The sequence below is a fragment of the Myotis daubentonii genome, chromosome 6, assembly GCF_963259705.1.
Source record: "Myotis daubentonii chromosome 6, mMyoDau2.1, whole genome shotgun sequence".
Lineage (NCBI taxonomy): Eukaryota > Metazoa > Chordata > Mammalia > Chiroptera > Vespertilionidae > Myotis > Myotis daubentonii.
Window position 1 is genome coordinate 45,723,693 of NC_081845.1, and position 23,775 is coordinate 45,747,467.

Below are 23,775 nucleotides of genomic sequence, written 5' to 3' on the forward strand. Positions count from 1 at the left end.
GTTCATATATATAATTTATAAATAAATATCATTATTGTGCCTCTTTAGGAGCAATCAGAAAACAAGTATGTGTAGTTCAACATCTCGTCATTATTAAATGTTTTGCTATCTTAACAGAAACCTTGTCCTAAGATAAATATCGCAAACTTTTAAAAAGGTAATATTATATATATTGAAAATAAATAAAAAACGACTAAGGGAGACAGTGAGAGCATCTTCATCAGAGGTAATGATCACGGGCTTCTGAATGTTGGGAGGGAAGTGAGCCTGCAGGATTGATTTTTATTTGGGGAGTAGAAATTTGCATAACTTTGGAGAGGAGTAAAGGGTATGCATCTGGTAGAAAACGTAACTTTGTTCTACTTTTCCTCTTAGGACTTACCTCCTGCAATCCCTATGCATCACCGAATCCACCCACCCTGGACTGAGGAAGCCCTAGCAGGCCTATACTACAGGTGGCAGGGCGGTGGGAGGAAGCGGTCATTCCCGCGGTGGACTTGCAGCCGCTGCCCACCCGCGAGTAACTAACTGTACAATATATAGGGCACGCCCAGGACTGGGAGCCCTCCGCCTCGGAGAGGGCGGTCCCGACGCCTCCAAGGGACCCCAGAGAGAGCCCCGCCTCCTGGCCCCGCCTCCCGGCACCGTCCCGCCCCTGGCCCCGCCTCCTGGCCCCGGCCCGCCCCCCGCCTCTCGGCCCCGCCCCCTCCGGGCTTCCGTGTCTTCCTTCCGGGTCGCGCTGGGCCGGCCCGCCGCGGTGGTGCCGCCGCGCGGGAGATTGGGGGCCGCCCTTGCGCCCGGGCCTCCCCGCGCCGCCTGGTCGCTGGCGAAGCCCACGGCGCGCGCTCTCCCGGACCCTGCAGGGTACGGCCCTTTCTTTACTTCCCCCTCCTGCGGGTCTCCATTTTCTTCTTTCGCCGCTGGGGCTGGGCCTGGCCGGGCGGAGCGCCGCGCTTGGGGCGCCTGGGTGCGCTGCCGCGGTCCCCGCCCGTCCCCCCTCCGCTGCCGCCCCCGCCGCGCCGGCGGGGCTGGTTTGGGACCCTGAGAACAGCCCGCGGCCCCGGGCGCTTCTCGTCTCACAAGGGTGCCCCAGGGCTGAGCGTCGCCGCGGCGGGCGAGCGGGCAGAGCTGTTTACCCCGCGGCGTCTGCGGGCCCTGGGGCTCGGCCCCTGGGAGCCTGCAGCCCCGGCCGCCGCCTGCGCGCCTGTGCTTGCTGCTGTGTGTGCGCTTGCTGGGCGTTCCTCTGGCGTCCGATGGTGGTTGCCTGGCCAGGCCCATGTCTTCACTCGGGCTGCCACGAGGTGCCCGCAGCAGCCTCGTGTCTGTGTCTAGGGGTGTCCCAGAGCGCAGGGATGGTGGACACCCTGCCTCCCTGTCAACGTGTTAGCAAGGGGCGCGGTGTTGGGTTTCCTGGATGGTTTCCCAGGCACTCCTTGCCACAGTGTGGGGGTGCGTTCACTAATTGAAATATACACATAATTAGAAAGGCAAGACCCTGTAAACAGGCAGTTGTGTGGCAGGGTCTGTGTCTGACTTTAAACCTTGGCGGCCTCATTTAACACCAGGCGTGGGGTCTTGCTTCTGGTCTGTTCCAGGACGCAAGCTGCCTTTACCACTTCCTGGCGTACATGCCTAGGTTTCTTAAGTTCGGATCATAGGCACATTTTTTCCCCCCCTTAAAGCTCACTATGCTTCTGTTGTCACAGTTACATGTTGTATCTGTTGGTTGAGTAGAGGGAGATTTTCTGATACATCAGCCCTCCTATAGTCCTTTATTAGAAACTAGAGGCCTGGTGCACGAATTCGTGCAGCGGTGTGGTCCCTCACCACGGGCCTGGCCAGTGATCATGGCCTATGGGGTGGGGGTGGGACAGGGAGGTTGGCTGTGAGAGTGCACTGACCACCAGGGGGCAGCTCCTGCGTTGAGCGTCTGCCCCCTAGTGGTCAGTGTGCATCATAGAGCAGTGATGACGAACCTGACATGCATGTCAGAGGTGACACGCGAACTCATTTTTTTGGTTGATTTTTCTTTGTTAAATGGCATTTAAATATATAAAATAAATATTAAAAAATATACATCTTTGTTTTTACTATGGTTGCAGATATCAAAAAATTTCTATATGTGACATGGTACCAGAATTAAGTTAGGGTTTTTCAAAATGCTGACACGCCAAGCTCAAAAGGTTCGCCATCACTGTCATAGAGACTGGTTAACTGGTTGTTTGGTCATAATGGTCCCTTAGGCTTTTATATATATAGATTAAGTTGGGGGGTGGGAGGGACAATACTTATATTTCCAGTGGCAATGTGCATCACCTCATAGTAGGCACTCTAATTGTTCATTGAATTGGACTCTCCTTTCCACACCTCTTTTCTGAGTACCAAGTTTAAAAAGTTTTTTAACTGCTATCCCAAATTTTGGCTTTTCTCGAACCCTGTATTTTCATGCTCTTCCTTTTTGTTAGGATTTGATCCAGTAATGCTATCATAGCCCTCTGTATAATGACATCTTAAAATGTTGCTAACTGGGTATCTTTTATTTCAAAATATGGTCAATTAACAAAAACTGCCCCGTCCTTTTTTTTTTTCCTTTTTTTTTTTTTTTTTGATTTTTTACAGAGAGGAAGGGAGAGAGAGATAGAGAGTTAGAAACATCGATGAGAGAGAAACATCGATCAGCTGCCTCCTGCACATATCCTACTGGGGATATGCCCACAACCCAGGTACATGCCCTTGACCGGAATTGAACCTGGGACCTTTCAGTCCGCAGGCCGACGCTCTATCCACTGAGCCAAACCGGTTTCGGCCCGTCCTTTTTTTGTGTTAGTTTCATTGCCTCCTCTTCTTACATAACCCATTTTAACTTCATGGTTCTAACTGATATCTTTAGACTGTTTGTTATGTAAATTGTGTATATCCGCCTCTGTTTTCTTCTAGCATTTCTTAATGGTCTTATTCTTCATGTTTAAATCTTTAATCTACTTCAACAATATTTAGGGTAAGAAAGAAAGTAAGGCTCTAATTCCCCCCCACACACACCCCTCAAAAAAAATTGTTAGCCAGTGACCCCATCATTATTTGTTGAATTCTATTTTTCCCAGCTGATAACAGATACTATATTTATCCTAGATCATAATCCTTCTTTATCCTTGGAACTTCTAAATTGTTCATTGATCTCTGACTTCCTTTGCTGATACCATGGTGCTCTTATTACTCTGGCTTTATAATGTATTTTAATGTCTTGGGATTCAAACAATGTCTGGCATATTGTAGACACCACTAAATATTTTTGGAATGAGTGCATTTAACGGGGTAAGTTGATTTAACCCTTTCTGTGAAGTTTCTTGCCTATTCTTGAAATAATATTTTAGCTTGCTTTTCTTTGGTCAATTGAATCATTAACTGTTGTTAAATCCTTTCTCTTGTTAACGCAGAACTCTCCACGTAGAGTTGCTCCTCGGAGTTGTACATGGAGAAGCATGTCTTTTGATTTGCACTGTGCGTTATAAGCATTGTGTTTCTCTCCTCATCAGCTCTGACTCAGGACATTATGTACCTAGTTTCAGCAACTCTGAGGGATAAACTTCTATAGAGTGATCCCTGGAACAGCCCATGTCTATATGTATTTAACCGTCCCAACTGGACATCTTCAATATAATAAATTTTCAATGGTTGCTATAATAGATACTTAGAAACTTTACGAGATCATAAATAAGTGTATACTTTTTAAAAAGTCAAAAATATGTACAGAAATAGCTAAAAGAGAAAGTAAATATGTTGTGTGTCCATCAGCCAGTAAATCCATTCCTTAGAGATTATTACCATTCATTTGTTCTTCTCCCAGACATTAGAAATAAATGTATATAAGTCTACATGTTTCATAAATGGCAGTGTATAATTATAATTCCAGTTAGTAATAATTGATGACAATCTATGTTACTGCATATAACATTCTTTTTAAACTTTTTTGGTATTTCATTGTAGGAATAACCCCCAAATTTTAATATATAACCAATTCCCTATTGATATTTAGCCAATTCCAAATTTATTTCTATTACAAACAAAACTACAGATATCGTTTTTGTATGTACATATGCACATTTGTTTATTTCTTTAGTGTAAATGTTTAGATGTGAGATTGCTGGTTCAAAGGCTATTTTTACATGTTGATAGATTGTTCCATGTTGCTCTTTGAAAGGGTGTTTTAAGAACAAATTTATGCAATTTATGAGAATGGTGCTGCTGCCATCTCATTGCCAAGAATGGTCAAGGCTGAGATTTTACTCTACATACAAGTTAACAATCTCATGGATGCTGGAAAGACATGAGACTCCTGGGTCAGAGACAATGCACAGAAATAAAAGTAGTCAGAGGATCATCATTTTCTTGTGCTGCTTCCTTGAGCCCTAATTAACACTGGGTGATGTGATGAGGGCCAGATGATTCTAGCACATGCAGTAGATGAGGAGAGGAACCCTGTGCTTAGGAAATCTGCATCTTTCATAATAGGCTGCAAGTAAACCTGCCTAACCTTTGCCGTAGGTCCAAACATTATCATTATTATGCTGGATAGTGAACAAACCTGCCCTCGCCTCCACAGGGAGACCTTTCTTTATCTCTGGAGGATATTTGCTGTAGAAATACCCTTAAAAACATAGTCTGGGACAAAGGCTCTCAGTGCCCCTGCTTAAAAACCAGGAAGAATTGTCTCAGAATCATTGCTGCTAAGATGATACAATCATTTTTTTTTTCATTTTTGTAATTTTATGGATGAAAAATACTATTTTAGTACTGCTTTAATTGTGCATTTTTTTGCTTATTGACAGAGTTGAATATCTGTAAATATTAGCCATTTGTATTACTTGCCTGTTTATATTGTTTGCTTAGTTTTCTGTGGAAGTGTCCTTTTACTTACTGATTTGTAATAGATCTTTATGTGTAGTGGCTATTAATGACTTGGTATATCATTTACTAGTATTTCTTATAGTATATTCTTTTAATGCTGTTTCTGGGAGCTTTTGCTGCATGGAAATCTTTACTATGTATATTGTCAGTTCTGCTATTTTCTGTATGGCTCTGAATTTCCCCTGCAAGGTTATTAAAATATTCTTTGTATATCTTCTTTTATTGGATATTTTGTATTACATATTTAGATTTGTTTTAAAAAATGGTTGCTATGATAATATTCTAAATTTACTTGTCTAAATGTCTGGGCATTTTTCTAAGACATTTTTGATAAGCCATCACCCTATTGTTTTGATTTGACATATCCAGTATAACATACTACATCCTTATTATTTTCTCAAAACTGACAAATCAGTAAGCAAAATGTTTGCCTCCTACAGTGAGTATGAATTTGATCGAATCCATCTTATAGATTACTATATGTAGTGGTTTGTTCTTAGTGAATTTTAATCTTACGAAATATAAAATGTCCTTTTTTGCCCTATTTAATGATTTTTGCCTTGGAGTCTACATTGTCTGATATTACTATTGCCATCTGTGTCAGTTTTGTGTATACCAGATAGGTCTTTATTGCCCATATGTTGATTTTTAGTTTTTCTGTATTGTTTTGCTTTACTTGCCTCTCTTATACACCAAACATCATACAGCTGGACTTTCATTATCCTTTTAATCTTCACTCCTCCCAATTTGAAAGTATGCCTTTATTTATTTGCATTATTAAAATATCTGTTTTTAAAAAGATGATTATAGATTCACATGCAGTTATAAGAAATAGTACAGAAAGATCCTGTGTAGACTTCATCCAGTTTCCTCCAATGGTAACATCTTGCATAAAACTATAGCATATTATACCTAGGAAATTGATACAGATTCAATTGACAGACCATACTCAGATTTCATCAGTTTTATATGCACACATGTGTTTGGTTCTCAGCAATTTTATGTAGATCTTGTGACTCCCAAAGCCAAAACACAGAGCCATTCTATCCCAAGGACCCCTTGTGCGAAAGCGTTTATCTTTTAATAGGAGATTTTCACTTATTCATATTTACTTTTTTTTCTCCCCTGCAAGTTTTCAAATCTAGAAGCGTGTATAATTGACTTTCTGTTACTCTCACTTCTTCATTTAATAAGGTGAACCTTGACTCCTTGGCTTCCCCCATTCTTGGCTCTATTGATTTTATTTCCTTTGTACATTACTTCTGTTTTTCTCTAACCATCCCTTTCAACTTTACCGCTACTATTTCAGTGATGATTTAGATTTAATTATAAGGTCACTGGTTACTTTTTATATTCTATCTTCCCCTTTTAAAATTATTTATTCAATCAGGGAAGTTACTACTTTTTTTTTTTACCTTCTCTTTGAACAATATGTGTATACTATTACTTATTGGATGGGTTCAAAGAAGGTCATACATTTGATTCTCACCTACTGTGCTTTGTTTTTTATTATTAAACTAGAGGCCCGATGCACAAAATTTGTGCAAGAGTAGGCCTTCCTTCCCTTGGCTGCCGGCAACTGCTCCCCTCTGGTACCCGGGACCCGGGCTTCCCTCGCAGCCCCAGCTTCGTCCAGAAGGACATCCAGTCTAATTGGCATGTTACACTTTTATTATTATAGATGTTTCCCCTTTTTTCTATATCAAGAACTTTTTTTTGCTTCATTTTTTGGTCTACATGTGCCTTATCTTGAAGAGTCACTGGTTTTATTTCTATGTTTATTTTAACTGTCTTTTGCTATCTACTCTGCCAGTCTTCAAAAAAAACACAAACAACAACCAAAAAAAAAAAAAAAACACAGAACAAATGTTTATTGACATGTACTAGGCCCTAAGGGTATAGTTATAATTAAGACACATTCTCTGAACTTGAGGAATTTATTGTCTGCTTGGATAGAAAATTACCTCAGCATATAGGGAATGATACACTACGTGCAAGAGCAATGAAAAAGTAGGTGATAGATAAGGTCTAAACCTGACTAAAGGATGGATAAGAGGGTGCCAGGCTGAGGAAGAGCAAGGGTGTTGCAGGGGAACCCAGCCTTAGTGGCAAAGCCTAAGTGCAGTCTGGTGGTTGCAGCAAGGGTGGGAGAAGACTGGTGCCAGGCAGGTGGAATGTGTGGTGTATCATTTTATCAGAAAGAGAGCCTTCCTTTAATGGTACCTTAATACACTTAAGAATGAGGAAGAAGAAGACCCAAGAGGAGACTGAGAAGCAGCTATTTGACTGATGGAAGGAGATATAAGAGCATGTGGTGCCATAGAAACCCAGAGAGGGGGCAGGCCTGCAAGGAGGGCTGGTTATGAGTGTCAGCTCTGCACAAATTCAACTCTAATCCACTCTTCTTGATCATTTCCTCAGTTTGCCCTTGTCTTGATTTCTAGACTTAACCAGAAAAGTCCTTTCTTCAACGTAGTGTCTCTTGATCAGTTTCAGCAGTATACAGAAATAACAATTAAGGTTCAGCCTGTTTTCTTGATTTGGTACCACATTATGCACTCTTACCTTTTGGTACTATGCTACAAGGCTGCCTCAATGCTCTTTTTATCTCTCACTTCATCGACATATCTCTGTGGGATATTTTGCAATAAGTATTGTGTTACGACTGCCTTCAATATATGACACTGCCTTATTGCCTGTTCTTTTTACCTTTTTCTGTGTCTTTTCAATTTAAGTCGAGAATCCTCTTGAGTTTTCATCTTGTTTTCCAAGTTCCTTTATCACACTATGAACCTAGCCTTTGTGTGGCCCTGGCTCAAGTTCATTCCCATTGCCTCCTTTTGCTTATTTCATGAAAAGTCCTTTTCCTTCCTCCCTTTTCCTCTACCGAAGCACAAGCCGTCTTCTCTGCAGTTGCTGCCATCCTGTTTCTCTCCGCCTCATCGACTCCCCATCTCACTTCAAATCTCAGTGGTAAACATATGTTCTCCCTTGTCTGTACCGCTTAATTTCTCTTTCCCACTGTTACTGCTTTCTCTGTAATGGTATTATTTAACTTTGGTAAGCAGTTTATAATATGAAAGACGTAGTTGAAAATAAAGCATTATAATAAAATCATGTCCTATAAAGCAAGTTGTTTCCCAGGGAGTGTGAAGGTCTCAGGATACAGGTTAAATGGCTGTTGTTTTGTATTCCTTGATGATGTGAGTATAAAAGTTCATTGTGTTGCCGAGAAATTCGCACTTCAAAACCATTGCAGATAAATGATTGGATTAAATAACTAATAAAATAAAGGTCTCCCTATTTTTAATTCAGACTTTTTGTTAAATGGAAAATGATATTTTTTATATGTTGCAAGAGTCTTTAAAGAAGCATTTTGAATGAACTGAAAAGAAAATGTCTCCCAAAGATACATTTTTATAAGTGTCCTTTTGGAAAAATTTAGTTTACAGACTAATATTTACTATTTGCACCAGGTGGGAAAAATAATTTTGTTTTTAAATCCCATTCTCCTCACAAAATAAAATTATTGTATCTTGTGCATTGGTTTATTGCCCATTAGGATATTCATTGGTTATCACAAATCACCTCCACTCCTTGGCAAAGGTCCAGACAGTACATGGACAGTTTGGACTTCTGCGGTGGTCACTGCTGTCCACATGTGTCCCGAGACTATGGCTCTATCCCCCCTTTTCAGCTTCATTTCCCAGGGAAAAGTAGATCGAGTTATCCCTTCTCTTCCATATGTTCTACACCACCAAAACACTTTTATGTGTCATCTTAGTTGTTAGAAAGGAGTTTAGAGTCAATGAAGGATGTTAATAACAATGGGTTTGCACATTTTTTTCTATGCCTTGTTTATTTTTAAAAACATTTTTAATTTTATTAAATTTTTTGAATAGTGTTGCTGTTTGCTTTTTCGTTTTTTTGGTTATTTTTAGCTTTATCTCACAAAAAGTTAACTCTAACGATTATTTATTATTGGAAAAAATAAAACATTCATTTACATTTCTCTTATACACTGAAGATATTTGAACATGTAATACATATATTTATAGTTTGTAACTCACCTTTATATATGTTGCCTCAATGTAAAATTTTATTTAAAAGCCTTAAAATGACATTGCTTATATGACACTTGCTGCTTTTGCTAGTATCCCATCTCTATAGTGGTAAAAGCTAGCTGGGAAACAGTTATAAAGTTTGTGGTTTGTATGTCAAATAGAATTTGACTTTCACAATTTGTCTCAATCTTTTCGTCAAGAATATGAACATTCACATGAATGATATCTAATTTGCAAATGTTTCTTTGGTTTTATAGAACTTTTTCTGATAAATGCCATTTTATAAAGAGAGTGAAAAGAGCTTGGGTGAGCAATTTATAGGCTGTGGAGTAAGCAGTGATGTCCAAAGATTATACAGTCAAATGCATCCATCCACCTTGGCAGATGGTATTTCCTTCTCTTGAAGATTTCTAGGAATAAAGCATCCAGTCTCCCAAATTAGCTGACCAGTCAATTGAGTTGGATACTTATACATTGTTGTTTATTTCCTAAATTACATTTTTATAATTTAAATTTATTTCATTACTTTTTTCTTTTTTTTTAAATGCTCTAGAAATTTATGTACACTTCTAGAATGTTTTTCATATTCTAGTCTTTTTAAAAAAATATATTTTATTGATTTTTTACAGAGAGAAAGGGAGAGGGATAGAGAGTTAGAAACATCGATGAGAGAGGAACATCGATCAGTTGCCTCCTGCACACCCCCTACTGGGGATGTGCCCACAACCAAAGTACATCCCTTGACCGGAATTGAACCTGGAACCCTTTGGTCTGCAGGCCGATGCTCTATCCACTGAGCTAAACCTGTTAGGGGACTTTTTTTTTTTTTCTTTTAAGAAAGAGAGTTACTGCTCTCACTGGTTTGGCTCAGTGGATAGAGCATCGGCCTGAGTACCAAAGGGTCCCAGATTCGATTCTGGTCAAGGGCATGTACCTTGGTTGCGGGCACATCCCCAGTAGGAGGTGTGCAGGAGGCAGCTGATCGATGTTTCTCTCTCATCGATGTTTCTAACTTTCTATCCCTCTCCCTTCCTCCCTGTAAAAAAAAATCAATAAAATATATATATTTTTTTTTAAAGAAAGAGAGTTACTAAGTAACTTCTTTGGAAAATTATTCCTCTTAATTTACCTGGGGGCTTATTTTGAAATAAAATATATATGGTAAAAGAAAGAGTTGTATCATTTCACATCTTGGTGTAAAAAATTTGATATTTGTGCAGTTGTAAAAATTTTTTTTCTTGACAGATTTATACTTGTGGTAGGTGAGATGTTTGCATAAACAAGCGATCTACTATGTAATTATTTTTTCCCACATTTATAACATGACCTATTATTCAGCACTGTAAATCTTTAGAAAGGGTTTAACCTCTGTCCTGTGTTGTGGAAGCATCCCTGCAAAGATGGTTCCCATCTGCCCCTAACAGGCCCTAAAGCATTACCGGGTCAGGACTACTTCTTTTTAAAGTTATTGACTTGGGGATGGAGTATGGATTCTAAACCACGAAGGAAATATGAACTTAGGTTCACACTGTGTGCATAGTACATGCCTAATAAGGGTCTGATTTTACTCTGGTGACTCTCCCCCATTTCCTAGGTTGATATCGCATCTTGGGCTTCCTGGCCAGTGAGCTAAGTTTTCCTATTCCTGGTTTCATGGATAGGGTGATCTTGGCTGAGTTTTGGCTTTCCAAATGGCACCTGTGGCTTGAAATGCCATTTTTGTGTGAGTGTCAGAAAGTCTCCTTATAACCACTAAGGCCTTGTAATTGATGCCATGAGTCATATTAGCTTCAGCTCCTGCTTTCTGTCTTTGACTTTCTCTGTTTCTCACAACTGTGGATTTTCCTCACTTATTTCAAGCTCAGCTATTTATTTACTGTTTTACTTGTTACATTTTGTCAAGCATTTCACTGGGTTTGGGTCTGGCTGGGATTGAGAAATAGAAGGATGCTGTTAGGTAATTTTAAATTATTTTAGACATAAATTCTTCGTGTGCTTATTACCTTTTCTGTCAACAAGTCAGATACTTTGTTTTTACCATGTGCTGAGTACTTTGAGAACTGAAGATCTTTGGCTAGATTCCCTCCTTCAAGAAATTTAGTTCTATGTAGACCCTTGTGAAACTAGGTTATATATCTGATACAAAGATGGTACCAGCAGATAGCAGAAAATAAACCTACTTATGTGTTTTATAAATTGTAATGTTTTATAATCTTAGCACTAAAGTTTTAAAAGGCTAGCACATTGTTCTACTAAAGAGACGTTAGTACATCCCTCTTCTTTTACTTAAAAGAAGTTAAGCTCCAGACTTTACAGGTACAAAAATCATGTTTGATTTCCTTGTTTGTGTAGATGAGAGGTTAGCTACTCAGTGTGAATGGGGTCAGGCCTGGGCTGTGAGCTGGTAGCGCTGGCCCGGAATAATGGCAGATACGCAGAGAGCTCAGACCTCTTCTAAATGGGGTCCTCTTGATTGATAAAAATTACAAACTAGTCAAATTTAAAAAAACACTATCTGATCCCAATAAAATGCCTGGTAGCATAGTTGGACTCACAAGCTCTGGGTTTACAATCTCTATTTAGAAAGGATTCATTATTATATTTTATATATTCTTTCATAAAATTAACAAGGTATATTAGTTATTCATAATAGTCCACAAATTCAGAAAAGTGTGACCTATTCAGTTTGAAAGTTCTATCTAACAAGTAGCTGTTTATCAATGATAAATCTTTTGGGATAGTTGACTTCCTAAGTTGAAAATTAAAATATTTTTTAAAATTCTCATCTTACAGGTAAAAGAATGTCACATGTCAACATTTGTACCTGAAGTCAACATGCCATTTTCAGGCTGCATGGATGAGTGCCAACTTTTGCATATCCTGTGACCTTTCTATCAGGGGGTGAGTGATTTTTAAGAGTGGCTGGCAACAAACCAGATGCCAGCCAGCCATAGATCACCCTAACAAATAATGCTAAGAGTTATAAATTAAGCACTGTCTGGTGATCTGTGATGTGTAAGGCAGTTAATTTAGTTGGTCTGGATTAACTGTCAGCTCCAGAAAACTATATTCCCATAATGTGAGATCTGTACTCCGCATGTTTTGGCATGAATAATAATTAACAATAGGGAATCACTTGTTAAAAAGTGAAATTAAAAATGTCTAAGATTTTTGGAATTTACAGCAGTATTTTAGTGGTTTACCATATACTTTAAATAATTTTAATTTTTAAAGTTTAAACTCAGTATTTCTTGAAGGATAGTTAAAATTTTGTATAAAATGGGAGTTTTGAGATGATACATCTTCCATTGTTTTATAATATTAGTTTTACTTCTCATATAGCATAAAATTGTATCCATTTCAATTATTTAGATTTCTTAAAAATACATCAGATAGATTATACTAGAGATTCACATTTACAGTGAATTTTTTTTCAGTTTCATTCTGGGATATTACATTGGGTAAAAAGCCTGCTTATTACCTCATTTTTATGCATTTTTCTGCTTATTTAAATTATTTTACCAAGCCATTCGATTTTTTTAGAATATCCTTCAGAGAGTTTATGCATCTTATGGAAGACACCTGACCTTTTGAAGCTTCATAACTCACATCTGCATGTCACCAGTCTTCCCCATGTTAACAGTTCTGACCATGTTTTATTATCTATGCCTGCGGCGCCGAGCCAGGACAGCTGCGAGGGGAGAAATGATGAACAGCCATAGAGCCATAGAATCAAACAGCCGGACTTCCCCTCTGAATGCAGAGGTGGTCCAGTATGCCAAAGAAGTGGTGGATTTCAGTTCCCATTATGGAAGTGAAAATAGTATGTCCTATACCATGTGGAATTTGGCAGGTGTCCCAAATGTATTCCCAAGTTCTGGTGACTTCACTCAGACAGCTGTGTTTCGAACTTATGGAACATGGTGGGATCAGTGTCCCAGTGCTTCCTTGCCATTCAAGAGGACGCCGCCTAATTTTCAGAGCCAAGACTATGTGGAACTTACCTTTGAACAACAGGTGTATCCTACAGCTGTTCATGTTCTGGAAACCTATCATCCTGGAGCGGTCATTAGAATCCTAGCTTGCTCTGCAAATCCCTATTCCCCAAGTCCACCGGCCGAAGTAAGGTAAGACTCATTTTGTAATGATCATGTCATATGGCTGAAAGGTGTTGGTTGTTTTAATGTTGCAGGGCTTGTTTTAATGGAAGCATTCTCTTATGTAATTTAAACAGATTTGATTTTTAAAATGTTCCTTAGTTTTATGATGGGAAAAGAAAGATCACATATATGAAGATTTAATACATTCTTCATACCCTTAACACCTCACATCATAATATTCAGAGATTGTGAAGTTTGTGTGTCACAGAATTTACTATTTACATAATTACTTTGCATAGCAGTGCCTCTTTATTTCTCTTTCTCTTGTTTTTGTAGTTCAGCCTGCTGGTTTTTTAACATATAATTATTTGACTAGTATATTCACATGTTTCATTAACCTAAAAAGTGCATAATTTAAAAAAGTACCCTGTTCTCCATGAGCCTAGAACTCATCTCTCCCTCCCTGAAAAAATACAAAAAATGTCACTTTTATCCACTTCCTTTGCATTTTTCCAGAGTTTATTTACATAAATATAAGCAAATACAAATATAGTCATATTTTCTTTATACACAAAAATAAGCTCACTGTTCATATTGTTTTGTACCTTATTTCATTTAGTCGTACATATTGGATCTTTTCATAGAAGTGCAAAGAGTGCTTACTCATTCTTTTCTACAGTTGCAAGTAATGCACAATGTATGTGTACCCCACCTTATTAACCACTCCCCTATTGATGAGCACTCAGTTGTTTCCATACTTTTGCTGTTATAAACTTTAAGACAGTATATAACCTTGTCATGAGTCACTTCACATGTGTGATAAATTCTTGGGATTGCTGGGCCAAGTTTCTCTGCATTTGTAATTTTAATATATAGTGTGAACTCTACCTCCAAAGAGGCTCTACCTATTTATATTTCCAATAGCAATGTATGTGCATACATGTTTTGCCAAAACCCCTCCTACAGAGTGTGTTAATACATTTTAATATTTTTGTCAATTTGGTAAGTAAAAAATGTTGTCTCATGTTAATTTTAAGTTAAAATTATTACCTGAGATTGAATATCTTCTCATGTTTAAGAACTGTTGATATTTCCTTTTCCTTGAGCTATCCGATTATATTATTTGCCCATTTTTCTATTACTTGTTGATATTATCACTTTTTAGATCTTTATATCACTTTATTAATTTATTCATTAAATATTTGTGTGTCTACCATGTATTTAGCATTATGCTAGTTATTAGGGGTACAACAGAGAACAAAATAGATAAAATCCCTGCCCTTGAGTTTATTCTGGCCCCAGAGCAGTTTGTTGGCACCTGTTAAATTGTAGGATCCCAGGTGCCAGTGGAGGAGTAAGGGGGGCAGGGATCAGCTGCCACCTGACATACTGCTTCTTTGGCTTCCCTGTTTCCTCAACTCCGAGGAACAACTCCCAGCCACCCAGGAAACAAAGGTAGAGCACAGCTCAACTCAAGCTGGAGACTGCCGGTATGATCTTTATTGTTCTTTTAGAACTGCCTTGATAATTCATTGTGAACAATATTATTAATGAACCAAATTATTTTAAAAAAATCTTTGTTATTGAAAGTATTACATATGTCCCCTTTTTTTCCCTATTGACCCCTTCCAGCTTGCTCCCACCCCCCACCCTAGACCTTCACCACACTATTGTCTGTGTCCATGGGTTATGCATATAAGCATACTAGTCCTTTGGTTGGTCTCTTCCCACCTACCCACCCACCCCTGCCTTCCCTCTGAGATTCGACAGTCTGAATCAAATTATTTTAAACACAAAAAAACAGCATCTTTTAATGTACAGATTTTTTTTTTTTCTGAGAGGAAATAAAAGTACTTTGGGCAGAATCCTTTTTTATATAAGAATTGCTTTTTTTGAACTCTGTCATTCTTTGCCTCTTTCCTACAAAGTTATCCACCTTTGTCTTAAAATGCTGACCAAATTTAGAGATAAAAGTCTATGAAACATGTAATGTCTTTCCTCTAATCTAACACTTTATGTCTGCATAGTTGATTGTGAGTATAAGCTATACTCTTGGTTTCTAGCTGAGAGCTCTAATGTGTGATAGTGACCAAAGTGACAGCTTTATTTACAGTGAAATCTAATGTACTTAACTCATTTTTAGCTTTATTCTACAGAAAATACCATTACATTTTAGGAGAGAAAGAATCTAACCAACATTTACTATTGCAGAATAGAAAGGGGTCTTTTTAATTTTCCTGATTATGAAATCAGTAGATGTTTCATTGTTTAAAAAGCTTGTTAGGAAATACAAAAAAAGAAAAGAAAATATACCGGGGGGATAAAACCACTTCACAATCTTCTGCCTGGATTCAGTAGCTGTTCTCATTTTGGTGAATTTCTTTGGATAGTCAGAAACATGGCTTGCTCTGCCAGTTCAGTCTGAGAACAAAACAGAGAGCCAGACAACTATGGCTTGTGTTCTTCTGAGTTTACAGGCCAGCATGGAAGAGGACCCTGAGATTATAGGGAGCATGTGTTGGTGGAAGGAAGAGCCTCATTCATCGGGCTCAGGGAAGTTTTCACCGCGGCAGTGACTTTGAGACTGAGGGTTGAGGAGGCTTAAGTTTGGATAGGAAAGATGGAGAGAGAAGAGCACATGCAAAGGTGAAATCATGAGCTGAGATCTTGGTGTTTGAAGAAGTGGAAGTCCCAGAGTGTAGGAAATGAACTGTTGAAGGGTCACAAGCATGGAAGTGCCATTCTTAAGCTCTAGAGTAGTGACGTCCAGACTTTGGGATGTCATAGAGCGCTTGGGTCCAGTTTCCCAGAAGCAGACCTTGAGAAGACTATTCCTATGCAAATGATTTGTTACGGAAATCCTCTTGGAGAGACCAGTATGGGAGTGGGGAAAGCGCTTTGGGGAAGGGAAGAAGTCAGGCAAGGATGCAATTTCATGTGTGCAGTCCCAGTCAGCCTGGAGGCAAAGTTGCTAGAGAGATGGGTTCTCACACTGCTGCACCTGTCTGTCATCAGTTATAGGCTATGGGAATGGAAATCTTTCAGGCACATACCACACCCTGGGTGAAGAGCCCCCCCCAGTCAGTTCTCTGAAGGCTGGACGTGGAAGCCCTTAGTTGAAGCAAGCAGAGTACAGGTAGGGAAAGTCAGCTACGATAGTGAACCTAATAGTAATGATAATAAAAATTAGAGAACTGATACAGGGTTGTCAGATTATTAACTTAGCTAAATAAACACATATTAAAAAGGCAAACAAATGAAATATCAACATCATTTATTATCACCATCATCTCATAGTAAAATCTCAGTTTATACTGAGAAATTGTCAAAATCTCAAAAGAAGAACAGTTGGCAATTTTACATGTATATATGTGCATATATATATATATTTATTTTACATTTAGCCATGGAAGCCTCCATCATGTTTGGGAATTGCTGGACTATACTGCCTATTATTAATTGAGCACCTGGTTTTATGCCATCCTTAGGAGGTAGTAACTGAGAGTGTGATTGGAGTAGCTCAGGAGTTTGTTTGCAGAAAATGGACTTGTAGTCCCAGGACATTAAGAATTTAAAAGCAGCCTTTCCTCATTTCATCCAGTTGCAATTCTTTGTTCAAAGAATGAAGTAGAAAAGTTAGAGTCTGTAAGGTCTCAAAGTCTTCTGACTTCTTGCCTAGTGCCCTATTAAGGGGAAAGAAAATAAGGTAGTATAGAATATCCTGGTCCTGAGGATAAGATCTTAATGGGTGCTGGTGTAAGAGGCAGAAAATAGGCTAGCGCAAGGTTACACACTGGAAGAGAGATACAGAGGAGGAATAAAATGACTAATTGAGGTCAGTAAAAAACTGATGGGAATAAAGTTACTTGGGGATAAAATTTAGTGTTGTGGATCTCTTCTGTTTTTTTGTGTGTGTTTTTATTTTATTTTGTTAGTATTAAAAGCATTTTAACCATATAATAGTGAAGTTAAGAAAGCAAGGAGAAAGAAAGTGGCTGTTGTGCAGAGAATGTACTGCCGAAAGGAGTTGCTTAATGAAGCAACGATTTCACTTATTGGTAATGGGCTGATCTCATTGACTTTGTGGGCCAACAAGCATGATTTTGCCATTTAAGTCAGAGTTGACCAGACCCTTTACTGGTTGATTCTTTTTAAAGCAGCTGCCAGTTTGTTAGTTCTAATTAGAGATGGGCTGGGAGGCAAGGAGTGAGTAGGTACACCCATCAGAATACTATTCCTTTTTCCTTTTTGTGTTCCTGTCCTTTCCAGTGGCTTTCACTTGCACCTGGTGAAATAGAAGAGCTTTGGCAAGAGAACTTTCTTTGTGCTGGCTACTAGATATGCTTACTAACCAGGAGAACGTTTGGTTATAGGGAAGCTGTTTGCATTTATATGCCTGGCTTCCAACCTGAATACATAGAAATTTGCTTTCATGTGTTTCTACTGATCAACATCTTTCTTCCTCTTTAATCTACCTGCTGCTTCCAGTGAACCCTAGAGAGACTTTCTCAGTGGGATCACAACAGGTCAGGAGTCACACAGAGTGGCTTGTTTCTTAATTTCCAACCACTGGACACATAGTAGGCATTTAGTGCAACCAACGGGAGGAGAAATAGGTGTGCTGGTGAAGAGAGTGCTGTTGGTTATCATCCCAGAGTTAAGTGCCCAGAATGCAGATTGAAGCAGAGCCTGAAAGGGATTCCAAGCTGAGTTCTGCATGTGTGTTACTATAGATTTAAAATACTTACATAGAACATTAGAATTTGGCAGGTTTGTCCAGTAGATAAATATATTATGTGAGCATATATAGTAAGCATGTAAATGTACAGACTACAACGGTCATGACTTAAAGCAGTTAAATCATATCAACACTGATTTAAAAAGTTGGTGCTTTCTCATAGAAAAGTGTATGTATGTATCTGTGTGCGCATTTGTACATTTGCTTGCTTGTTTTCACTAGTCTTCAAGATTCTGACTTGAGTTTTCTGGAATAAAAAGATACTGTTACATTCTTGTTTGATAAAATAGATACCTTTCTCTTTATAACTTTGAAATAATATATTCCAGTTCTATCAGGGAATTTTAAACAAAAATTCACTTTAATTCAGGTATTCCCAAATCAATTTCTATTTTGTCTCATAGTTAATTTAATCAAATTGCCACAAACCTATAAAATAATTTTTCCATCTTTTAAATCATTTTTCTTTACTTGTAGGTTATCAAGAAAGTTCAAAAAATATATAAATAAACTAATGATACTTGAAAGTTTTTTTATGTTTAGGTGCAATTTTAAATATTTCTAAATATCATATTTATAATTTATGATATGTGTATAATTAAATACAGGATGGGGGCAAAAGTAGGTTTAGAGTTCATATAGAAAATAATACAATAATTAATAATAATATAAGAATAAACTGTTTTGCATACTCACAACTGTAAACCTATGTTTGCCTCACCCTGTATATAATGTTCGTGCTATATAGAAGTCAGAAGCAAGAATGGTGCTAAAATAACATTAACTCTCTGACATACTAGACATGTTAAGGAAGTCTATTTAAATCATCATCTTTACATCCCTGTGACTATTTTGTAACTACCAATTTGTACTTCTTAATCCCTACACTTCTTTCTACCATACAGTATATGGCTCACTATGAAATTAGAGATTATTTTTAAATATAAATAATGATTTCATTGGTCATTGTTATATACTATTGGCATATTCTTCTTTGAAAGCAGTTCGTTGTCTATATTGAGAGACCTAAAAATATTCTTAATCTTTGGCATAAAATAGTCAATATAGTCAGTAATATTGTGATAACTATGTATGGTGCCAGTAGGTACTAGGAATATCAGGGGGAACACTGTGTAAAGTATAGGATTATCTAAGTACTTTGCTGTGCACCTGAAACTAATATAAAATAATACTGAATGCCCTAAACTGGTTTGGCTCAGTAGATAGAGCGTCAGCCTGCGGACTGAAGGGTCCCAGGTTCGATTCCGGTCAAGGGCATGTACCTTGGTTGTGGGCACATCCCCAATGGAGGGGGGGGGTGTGCAGGAGGCAACTGATCGATGTTTCTAACTATCTCTCTCCTTCTTCTCTGTAAATAATCAATAAAATATATATTTTTAAAAATATTGAAAATAAACTATAATTGAAAAATAAAATTTTAAAAATTATTTTTAAATGTTAAAAAGTAAACCATCATTTCACATTGTCTATTCTACAAGATAGATAGAGAGGACTAGTACATTATTACTAGTTTAATCCTCACCCAAGGATATTTTTTCATTGATTTTCAGAGAGAGTGTAAAGGAGGGGGGAAGGAGGAGATAGAGAGAGAGAGAGAGAGAGAGAGAGAGAGAGAGAGAGAAGAGAAAGAGAAACATTGATTTGAGAGAGATGCATCAGTTGGTTGCCTCTTGCATGTGCCCTGACCCCTATGGGGGATGGAAGGAGGTGAGGGATCGAACCTGCAACCCAAGGACATGCCCTTGACTAGGAATCTAACACTGTTCTTCCATGTGCAGGCTAAGGCTCTAACCACTGAGCATACCAGCCTGGGCTTTTTTTTTTAATTTAAATTTTATTTTTCAGTTATATTTTACATTTAATATTATTTTGTATTAGTTTCAGGTGAACAGCATAGAGGTTAGACGATCATTTACTTTATAAAGTGTTTCCCCCATATTTCTAATACCACATGGCGCCATACATAGTTACTACACTATTGCTGACTATATTCCCTGTGTTGTATTTTATATCCCCGTGACTATTTTGGTTAATACATTATTAAAATAGCTTATTTCTGTTCTAATCACTGCTTTTCTTTAAGCTTATATTTGTGATTTTTATAATGTAATTTACATTATACTGCAAATCAAGCTATACATGAAGAACATGCTCATGTATTTATTGCAGAGGACCTGGCAGAGGTGATTTCTGTATTAAATTTTCAGTGTTTCTATTAAGCCTTATAAAAACTCACTGAAGCTAGAAACTAGGCTGGTTTAGTCCACATGTACTGTGAACCAGTACAGGCAATTATTTCAGATTCCTGAGTGGTCCTTATTTCTTGGACATGAGTTGTTCCTCCAGCATCATCTGATACCATTTTACAGTAGCAAGAAAAAGATGCGTAAAACCAAAGTTTGAATTTTCTCATATATTCCACCATTTACCTCACGATTCTTGGAAATACACTGTCCAGAAGTAGGAATACATTTTCCCACCAACATGGTTTTAAATGTTTAATACTTCTGTTCCCTTATACCTATATGGCTCGCTCTGTTTAACCCCGGAGATTTACAGTAGAGTGTTCAAATAATTGCATTGTTAAGAACCCTCAAGATTTTTGCAGTTAGCATTTGGGAGCATGTCTTAGGTCTAGACTGGCATTCCAAACTTGCTTTCCTACCTTGTCACAGGAAGAAGAAAATGCCTAGCCTGCTTTCCTTTTCTCTTTAAATCTGCCACAACCAGCTCTGTTCCTTAGAATTCTTCCCCTGCCTCTCAACACTGGTTTTTGAGTGGGAACAATCTCTGGATACAAATGTTGTTTCTGAATACAAATAGTAACAGGTTCTTTATGTTTGATGGGTTTATTACTAATTTTCAGTAAAGAATCAACAAAACTAGCAAATATGGGGGCTTATAAAGTTTCTGGAAACTGCAAAAGTTCCTATTGTTATGATTAGTGTCATCTTTGCTAAAATCCCCATTGAGGTTCTGTCTTAAGCTTTTATTCTTAAAGTTAGAAATTACCATATTTGCCCTTCTTGCTCCCATCATGGCCTGAAGACCATCAAAATTCCTGTATGTGGATGACTTCTGTAGATTTCTCCCCTGAGTTTCATATTTTTTTCTATATTTTAATTTCCTAAACATCTTTCCATAATCAGTTTTTACTTAGATCTAATAGGTCATTTCCTTAAATGAACAGGCAGTATACCAAAGGGGAAAATCCTCATATGATTAATAAGTGTATAAAACAGTTTATTAGGTAATACAGAGCTATTTCTCTATGAAAGTAGAGATTATTTTTAAACATAAATAATGATTTCATTGGTCATTGTTATATACTATTGGCATATGCTTCTTTGAAAGCAGTTTGTTGTATATATTGAGAGACTTAAAAAGATTGTTAGTCTTTGACATAAAATCTGTGTTAAAAAATTCTGCTACCTAAAGTAAATTAGAAATAAAGGAAAGGTGTTTATTGAAGTATTTTGTTCTATATTTCTAATTTTCTTTGATATATTAGAAAACAATATTAGAGAAATGGTTACATATGGCATAAATATGAAAATATTATACTAGTATATACTTAATGATGATATGTTATAAGAAATCTTTAAGTAATTTTGGAAAATAGTTTTATAAGAAGACTTATGTGCTGTAATACTTTCAAAAATAAAGATAAATTTTAAAAAACCAGAAGACTTATATGAAGAGATAGAATAGGAGTTGGGCCTTGAAAAATAGGATAATCTGTAGGTTGGGTATTTCACTGGGGGATAGACAACATGAGTAAAGACACAAAGTTGGAAATAAGTTTATTTTCTGGAAAGTAATGATTAATCTAGCAGTAAAGAAGGGGTTCATTTGGGAGAAATCAGAGAAAATGTTATTCATCATTATGTGTTAGATACTTGCTAAGTACTGTGGGTATAAGTATGACTAAAAGAAAAATTAAGACTTTAGGTAAAGGCACTCTGTACCTGCCTACACCAAAAATTATAGCTAGTTTAGTAGGATATTGTATCATAGAGGGCTCTGTGGGTTTTACCAAGAAGTTTGCATTTTATACCTTAAGCCAGTGGTCCTCAGGGTGCCTGGTTACTCCACACTCCTCCATTTCCCCAACTCAAAATTTACAGCTAGTTAGAAGGATCTATAAAAATAAAAGCGTAATATGCAAATCGACTGAACAGCCGAACTAGTGAAACAACCGTCGGATGACCTTCCAATTGATCAGTTGGGGGGGCCCCAAGATCACCCCAAAGAGGGAGGTCCAGGCCACTGACCACTGGGCTGCGGTGGGTGGGCGGGGCCTCCCTCTGCAGGGCGATCCATCTTGGAGCCCTGGCCAGGTGGGCAGAGCCTGCCTCTTTGGGGCGATCGATTGTGGGGCTCCCAGACTGTGAGAGGGCACAGGCTGGGCTGAGAGACCCCCGTCCTGAGTGCATGAATTTCGTGCACTGGGCCTCTAGTATTGTATAACCAATTTAGACTATCTCCCTTCCAAATTGGTGGGTATTTCAGGTAATGGCAATTTAGAAGGACATATGTAAGACAATTTCATGGAAATTTAAAAAAACAATGAGTGGATAAAAATATCAAAGATAATGAAAGTTTTGATTTTGTATGATATTAGTAACAGAAATGGGAAAGCTGGAAAAGGAGACGTTTGTGAGGCAAGATGATCAGTTTAGTTTTCACAGTTGGTTGAAGATATGCACTCAGGAGAGCTTTATTTATCCTGTGTGCTTTATTCTTGCTTTGCTTTTTCTAGAAAAATGCATGTTGTTCTTCCTATACTTCTAACTACCTATTCCAATGTGAAATCTCCAAAAAAGACTTTCCAGGGAGTTGTAAAAGTAACTTAAGTAGTAAAAATATTTAAGCAATAAGGTCTATGGCATTTAGTTTTAAAGTTTTTTTTCCATGTACTGGAAACAGTACTTGTATTTGATTCTCTTCACCTTATTTAATGTCTTTGCTTCACACTGTAACATATTGGGCATGGGACCATAACCTTAAGGTAACAGTAAATCTCATTCTAAACTCTATTATAGGGAAGTTTCTTTCTTTAGCAGATGGGAGATTCTTTGGTCAGAGAGACCTACGAAGGTGAATGCTTCCCAGGCTCGCCAGTTTAAACCTTGTATTAAGCAGATAAATTTCCCCACAAATCTTATACGGCTGGAAGTAAATAGTTCTCTTCTGGATTATTACACTGAATTAGATGCAGTTGTATTGCATGGTATGAAGGACAAGCCAGTACTTTCTCTCAAGACTTCACTTATTGACATGAATGATCTAGAAGATGATGACTATGAAGAAAACGATGATTGTGGAATGGACAATCTTAACAAAAAGCTTAGCAGCACTGCCCTCAGGGAAGGGCCAAATAATGGATATTTTGACAAACTACCTTATGAGGTAAGTCAAATTTATTCAGTAGCAATTTGCAAATAACACAATAATTTTTTAAAGTTTAGGTATTAATATTTATTTTGCTGGATACTAGAGAAATAGAAGTATTGGTAAGGTGTACATAACCTGATGTATATTTTGATTTTGAAAAAACTAGACAAAATTATGTTGAGTAATTTCACCACTTTGGTTTTGGATTAACTTTAATAATTTTGGATAAACTATTAAAAATACTTTGTTATATCACTGATTAAAAATAAGCAAACTACATAAACCAGCAATAAATTATACTCCACTACAATTCATAATTATACAATATAAATATGGACAATATGTGCTTAACTTTATACCAGTTAAGTTAAAGATGATTTGCAATTAAAAATAAGAGGACTAATAAGATTGTAAGAGGAATGCTTATTCTATGTAATAGTGCAAAGTTTCTCCAAGTGTCATTTATTTTTCTATACCAACTCTATTCTGTATCCTCTAACTAGCTATAATTTTTGGTCTGGGCAGGTACAGAATGCCTTTACCTAAAGTC

General features: G+C 37.6%; 1 protein-coding gene across 5 annotated transcripts in view; it reads left to right on the top strand.

The window, feature by feature from the left end:
- The first annotated feature begins 715 nt into the window (after positions 1-715).
- FBXL4 (F-box and leucine rich repeat protein 4) overlaps positions 716-23,775 on the top strand; it is a 57,303-nt gene continuing 34,243 nt past the window's right edge. The window contains exons 1-5 of one of the 5 annotated variants that reach the window (XM_059700887.1): positions 716-864; positions 7,798-7,878; positions 11,763-11,870; positions 12,513-13,096; positions 22,874-23,240. In XM_059700887.1, coding sequence (XP_059556870.1) covers positions 12,585-13,096; positions 22,874-23,240 — 879 coding nt within the window. In that variant the 5' untranslated portion in view covers positions 716-864; positions 7,798-7,878; positions 11,763-11,870; positions 12,513-12,584. Of the gene's footprint in view, positions 865-7,797; positions 7,879-11,762; positions 11,871-12,495; positions 13,097-22,873; positions 23,241-23,775 lie in introns of those variants that run through there. The other 4 variants (XM_059700886.1, XM_059700889.1, XM_059700890.1 and 1 more) reach the window with 4 other exon arrangements.